The sequence below is a fragment of the Stylophora pistillata genome, chromosome 9, assembly GCF_964205215.1.
Source record: "Stylophora pistillata chromosome 9, jaStyPist1.2, whole genome shotgun sequence".
In the NCBI taxonomy this organism is placed as follows: domain Eukaryota; kingdom Metazoa; phylum Cnidaria; class Anthozoa; order Scleractinia; family Pocilloporidae; genus Stylophora; species Stylophora pistillata.
Window position 1 is genome coordinate 23,601,174 of NC_142527.1, and position 7,421 is coordinate 23,608,594.

At 37.8% G+C, this 7,421-nt stretch overlaps 1 protein-coding gene across 1 annotated transcript; it reads right to left on the reverse strand.

Annotated features, from left to right (window-relative positions):
* Positions 1-342: 342 nt before the first annotated feature.
* Positions 343-4,200, reverse strand: LOC111339009 (beta-1 adrenergic receptor-like). The gene has a single exon (XM_088732949.1). The coding sequence runs from the start codon at positions 4,198-4,200 to the stop codon at positions 3,187-3,189; it is 1,014 nt and encodes a 337-aa protein (XP_088589075.1). The 3' UTR covers positions 343-3,186.
* Positions 4,201-7,421: the final 3,221 nt, after the last annotated feature.

The window sequence follows — 7,421 nt, forward strand, 5'->3', positions numbered from 1 at the left end:
AACTTAATAAAACCTCAGCATCATCTCCCATAGTGACCTGATAGATTCAGTCATGACTTTGTTCACATAGTTCTAAAGTTGGTAGGTTAATTGTCTTTTGCAAGGCAAGTGATGTGAAATTAATTTTTAATATTTTCCAAGGCAAGTGATGTGAAATTAATTTTTAATATTTTTGACATTTTGTGTACCAGTACATGAGGAAAATGATGTAATCTACATTAGAAGCCATTAGGAGCTTGATTTGGTTTGAATGTATGATTAATTTTGGACAATACATACATGTAAAGTAACACAATGCCAAGTGTAGGTTTACCATTAGGACAAAGTTCTATTTTCAGTTGGTTGAGAGTAAAAACATTTATTCTAATTATTGTATTTGGGTTTGACTACATTTTCAAAATAGAACACAGAAAATTCAGTTGAGGTAGGTGGATATTGGGTCGAAAATGGAAGAATTTAGGAAAAAAATAGGTGCCTAACAAGATCAGAACACAAGCAATATTTTAATGAATTACATGCTAAGTAGTGCTCTGAAGTAACATTACATTAACATTGCTGATAATTTTTTAACCCAACAAAATTTACAATTTGACCTGAAGGGTTTTATTAAACGGAAAGTTTATTAGAGATAGAGTGTCACCATAATGGATTTCAGGAACAGTAATCAGAGACATAACTTAAACATAACAGAGTTCAATGTACAGGTAAGTGGACAATAGTATCATATGATTTAAAGCACCAGAATTTTTCAAGTTTTCTTATTGTTGAAATTGTAATTTCATGCCAGTGTGTTTCCCAAATTCAAGCTATGTAGAGACATTAATTGAATAGGTGAACTTGACATCATCCTGTAAATGGTCAACTTGGCATGCTATCAAAATTTGTTCTTCAGCTGAAATCTTACTCAGCATTGTTAGTGTTTATCAATATACATAAAAATATCCACGGCAAGCTTTTGTTTATTTTGGTCAGCTACAGGGTGTGTCAATCAGCACAACTTACTTCCTATAAATCTGATTGGTTTCTAGTGTGATCTATTGTTGCTGAGACTAATTTACATTTGTACCCGAGTTCTGCACTAGTGATAAAGGTAAAAGGCGCCTAGCTGTTTTCCACCAATCAAAAGTGTAATTTTTCATGTATAAGTTTTGTGATGAATTAACCATAACGAAACAAGTACCTGAAAAGGAGTTGAAGTCTACCAAATAAAAGGCCTAATACAAAAGTACTACTACCAACTTTAAATATCAATGCTTATCTGAACCATTATGAAGCCTGAGAATTTAGAAGACTGCCAAGCTTACAGGAAGTCATGAAATGTTAAGGTCTGAATAATTCTGGGCATTACTTGGAAAACATAATACTTATCACATTTCAGTTGTAACATTAAACTACTTGACCCCTACCCGTATTTTAATGAATTGGTTTAGCTATGTAAACATGAAACGATGATTTCCTCTGAATAGGCCGTCACATAGGTGTTGATTTTCAAATGGCAACAAAAGTCTTATTTTCACTCATTAGTTAAAAATTGTATTTAAGCATGTACTACAGACTGGTTAAGTAATTTTCTTACTGAGCTTGTGGTATGAACAGAAATTCACGAAAAAAAAGAAACGTTCCGGTTAATGACTTACGCGAAACGTGACCGCACCGCCTAGTCGCGTGAATTGTAGCGGTATACAAATTAGGCAAACCAAACCACTACTTCATTTCACATTTTGTGTTGTCCAACAATTTGCGTCAATGTTGGTAAATAAGACTCCTCGCTGTAATCCACACTTAGAAGACAAGCTAACTGTAGGAAATAACTTGGATATATCAACAAAGTTGAAGTGGTAAAATAGCCACCGTAACGATTGTTACAGTGGCCAATTTACCACTTCAACTTTGTTGATATATCCAAGTTATTTCGTTACTCCCACCGACGCAGCCCCAAACAGTTTCCTTCGAAACTATCAGCCTTTATTCATGACTGTAGGAAAGCCGGCGTGTGAAATCTAGGCCACAAAGATGAATGAACAACTAGATAAACTGAAACGATCTTAGATAAAATAACCGCTTTCTAAAGCTCTGAAGCTTACGTAACTTCTCCGAGCGGAAGACTGGAACCTATCCTCGACGATAGTAAACCACGTGGCAAGCGCTCTGTTCCCCGTGACAAATCCAGCCAGCAAGCCAGCCTGCTTGCCAGCTAGTCTTCCTCGCAGCCGTTTTTAGTCTCGCTACGCAACGCTCCCCCCCCCCCCACCCCCCCAGCCAGCCAGCCAAGAATAAATATCTTAGGTCACGATGGGCCAAAATGTAAAATGAATTTAGCGCTCCGACTTAGGTTTTTTTTTTTGTTTAAACAAAAGGTATTCTGCAAACAGTTAAGAGTATAACCAAATACCAAGGACTTAAAACGATGAATGACGCTATGAAAAAGAACAGCACATTTGTCTAGTAAAGCTCCTTTGATGGGACAAGATGTAAAATTATTTAATCGCTCCGACTCACGTTTTTTTTTTTAAACAAAAGATTCTGAAACAGTTAACCCTTTACACCCTAACTTCAATATGCATATTCTCCATGCTGTTGATAAGGCGCCAACATGGAGAATTTAATAAACATTACAACATAACCAAAGTAAAGCGCGCGCTCTGATTGGTCAATTTAGCGTCCCCCATTTGCCCATGGGTGTACGGTGCTGACGTGAGCAAATGCAAAGACTATTTTTCCGCACGCGCTTGTTTTTCTGGTCGGGTAAGATTTGTTAAATAAAAGGGAACTCTTTAGCTACAATGTATCAATGTTATGTTATAAAACAAATGTAAACACCACAGCGTACACTATTGAGTTATGGATGCACTTGGGCGGTTTGCTAAGCACGAAAGAAGCTAGAGTCGCTCTGGGCTGTCGCCTCGCACGACTCTTACGCTTCTTTCGTGCTTAGCAACCTCCCGCGTGCATCCATAACTCAATAGTGTACGCTGTGGTGTTTACCATTTGTTAAATCGAGAGCATCTTAAGTTCGCGACCTTAATGAGTGATTCAGGAGTGATATTATAGGAAGATGCTAGTCACTGATAGGAGACAAAGCGAAAGTGTTAAAGGTTAACGGAGTTCCGTTTGAACATCTTCTGTTTATGGAGGCCGACCAGGTTTGCTTGCGGGCGGATTACTGTTATATTCGAATTGTCTTCATTACTCTATATCTAGACATGCTAAATTCCCACTCGTCCATCCATTTCGTACCGTTCGGTTTCTTTCTCGTTTCAGGTCAATATCGGGTGAATTGTTCACGTCAAGAGAGGACAGTCGCTGGAAGGTTCTGCGAAAAACTTGGCGAAATTCGCTGTTTCTGAAGTAATATATCATTGGGTTCATCGCTGATGAAGTAAAAGCGATGGCTTCAGCCCAAGGCCACGCAACATAGAGCAATGATTCAAACGTTTCGTACTGGTCTGTCACTAATATATGGTAACAGCTAACTATATAGAGAGCTAAACTGGGCATCCATGTGATAATACAAGCACCCACGACAAATCCAACTGTTTTGATAGCTTTGAAATTTTGCAAAAAAAGACTGACTCTAATGTTTTCGTCGCAGTTTTGCGAACTCTCCCGCGCTAACATTGTTTTAAATTGTTTTCTGGCAACCCGAAAAATACTGATATAGCAAAACGAGACGACTAACAATGGGAAAACAAAGATTATACTTGGTAACAGCAAAAAGAATTTTTTAACATTTTCATCATTCTGCAATAGCATTGAAATGGAAAGACCCAGGGAGACTGACCACACCAAAGTTATAACCGTGTAGCATCTTTTCTTGGTTACAATGTCCTGATGACGGAAAGGAAAGCGAATGGCAATAAACCGGTCGACAGAAACACAACAAATGTTGAAAGTAGTGGTGGCGGTGGTGTAAACCCACAGCACTTCTATAGAGTCGTACAAACCGGTTTCAGCTCGCGGCTTAATCCAACATCTGATGACTATCCACAGAGGGTCCACAATAAGCCCGACCGAAAAGTCTGCAACAGATAGGGAGGCTAAATATTGGTTGGAAATTGTTCGAAATGACTGGTTTTTGTAGAACAGCCACAAAACAGCTGCATTTCCAGTCACAGCTGCTAAGCCGGAGAAGAAGAACCACAATGAAAGAATAATGGATGCTGCGCCGCTGAGATGTTCCTTCGGGTGGCTTTCATTCATGTTAAAATGGCGGACAGCGACACCAGAAGATAGAATGTACGGTTGTAATTTTCTTGTCCTCTCCACAAACCAAACAGATTTTTCTGAGATTAAAATGATTTTTTTCCATGAACCGCTATATACTGCTTTTAAAGCATTATCATATTGATTTTATGCCTTTTTATCAACAGGCACGTCATATTGATGTGAACTTTTAAAGTGCCTAAAAACGGCTAAAGAGACGGATAGAGCAGTACCTCTCGAAAATCTTAATCTTTCGTTGTTCTCATAAACGATAAGGAGGAACTCGCTCTTACAACCTCAAGTTTCGTATAAATTCTAAAGCCTGACAAAAATTGACAACAAAGTTTCTCCTAACATGCAGCTGCTGTAGTGACAGGAAATCTACTAGAAAGCTCCGGATACTCACATTACAAACGGCTCCTGGTATCAGTTTAATGACCGCACTCGTTGCTGTGCGGCGCGAACTTCATTCCTCAGCGAGCATAATAAAAAGATCGTGGTGAAGCTTTCATTTTTGAGGTAAGTGAGACTAATGAAAACATATGTGAACTATGAATTATTCATTTGAATATGTTATTTAAAAGTTATTCATTAGAATATGCTATAATTTGTCTGAAACGTTCATTAAGAAACTCATATTTCTGGCCAATTGCATTCTTTAACCGGTTACACACATTTTAAAAGTCGAAAAGGAAATTCAACCTTTTCTCAAATGAAGTATCACCAAACCAATGTCTTAGCTTCAGGAAAGTTTGAACCTTTGAAACAAGCTTTCCAGGATCCTTTGAGAGTTCAATTTGTCTTGGTAATAACTCGTTCTCGGAAACGTAAGATGTGATTGGCAGAGAAAAAGAGTCCATTCCTTTTTCCCCTTCCCATCATTCCTTTCTGCCCAATCGTCCTTTCTTGCCGCGCGTATCGCAAAAAGACTGGGAAAGTGTCAGCCTTTGTCAACCCGAAGCCGGCAACCGTAGACGAAAGTTACAAGGAGAAAAGATGTTATCGATAAACCTGACCTTTTTACCGCTATGAACTGCTTTCTCCAGCAGCAAAGGGAAACGTGAGTCGGAATAATAGAATGGATTAAAAGATAAATGAATGAATAAATTAATGAAGAGAGAATAAATGAAATAAAAAATGATTGAAATCATTAAAAAGATACCAACAATAACAAAAATAATAAAAGAAAATAATAATAATTGATTTATCAGTTGCAACTTCATGTTTAAGCAAAGTACTATGCAAATCTCGTTGCGGGATCACTTTTTATAAACATTTACTTGCAGTGGGCTCCACATAAGGCAACTGGGAATCCGTAAAATCTAATTGTGAGTAAATCCTACAAAAATTTCTTCATTTGGTACCAGTTTAGTCTTTTAACATAATTTCTCTCGTTTCCAGTCTTCTACTAATCTTGAGATAAAATATCTGTTACACACCTTTTCGAAAGTAAAAGGAGATACTCTTCTCGCAAATAGAGTATTACTTTGCTCTATGAGAGGTTCAATGCTTAAAAAATCAACTTTTAAAATTCCTTCTACTTGGCGGTTGAATTTTTCTCGTCAATTATTCGTCTCCAGTCCTATCCATTGTGTGGTTGTCCAACATTATTAAAGAGCAGAAGCGCGAAATGTAATGGGTTCCTCTTTTTCGCATCATCTCCTGTATCTATCAATTAGTTAATTTCAGCAAGGGACGTTAAAGAACCCACATCACGAGATACTGGGATGTGGTCTGGCCTGTTTACTGGGAATGGGGGAAGGGAACATATGTAAAAAATTTCTTCTTTATTAATTGTAAACTGCCGCCGGCAGTTTGAAAAAGTACCCCGCACAGTGTTGTAAAGCGCATTGAACATTCCATGGAAATGCGCTATAGAAATCGATATCATTATAGAAATCGATATTATTATCATCATTCATCATCCTTTTCTCCGCCATTGCCTTTCCCAGCCGCGCGTATTGCAAGGGGGAAGAGTCAGCTTTTGTCAAATTCAAGTGCAAAAATTTACAAAAGTTAGGAGGAGAAGAGGTTTCTATTCTTAAACGTGAACTTTTAGTCGCCATAAATTGCTTTCTTCAGCGGAAATGACTAATATTTCAAAACGAAAGCTGATCAAAAATAAGGAAATGACAAACCAATAATAATTAATGACCAACGAGGTAATTTGAAATAAATCATGATGTGATGGAATGAACAACTGAAATCAATTAATAAATGCTCACAACTTAACAAATCGACAGTCATTTAGCATAGTCTGTATTCTTATCGACGAGGCCGGATATTCGTCATCACATTGGTCAAAGTCAATCAAGGTTCGATAAGAGTACAGACCACGCTAAACCACTGTCGATTTGTTTTTGACCACAATAACAACGCCAAATAAAATGGTTCTTTGACACGTAGGGTGACACTTTGACGTAAGCAGTGTTCTCTGTACTCTTATCAGCAATGGCAAATTGGCCAATCAGATTGCAACATTACTGCCAATTGTGGTAAAAACATAAACTGATCGGACAAAGGACCGTGAGTGTACAAGTCTTGTTCCGGGGGTCCCTTTAGCTGAAAGATGCCACTTTCAATAAATTCTTCGGCGATCAAAACTTCATGAGATCTTTTTTACGCTCGTAATCAAGAGAAGTAATAAGACCATTACATTTAATTTTTTTCTTGTTGTAATACTACAGCGGTCTTTTTTTTTTTTTTTTTTTTTTTCAATATAATGTCTTAGTGCGCGTATATCCAGTTGTTTTTTCCTATGCCACTCATACTTAATTGACGACGAGACATGGCAAGGTCATTAGCACGGATAAGATCTTTCGCTTCTATCCCTTGCCTTCGCAATTTGGTTGATTGGTCTTTTCTCTTCCATTCAGTAAGCGTCCAGGATATTCCCATGCATTGTAAACAGGATAGTTGCCTCGGAAAGCTTTGAGGCGGCTTGCAAATTGCAATTTGGATGATGTAGCTTGTCCACAACTCATCCTCTGAGTTGTGGAGAGCTATCTGCATACTTCATAGAAACTAAGCGATAATATTTTGCTCTCAGAAAACTAAGCGACCACGCTGCTCCTACCGCTGAGTCAAACTAGCAACGGGCCCAAGTAAGAGGATATAATATCTTTATTATTAAAATCAATTGCATTGATTTTACGACCAATTGTCCAGAAGTTTAAGTCGTTTTAAATCACTGAGATAAACAAGGAAGATAAAACAAG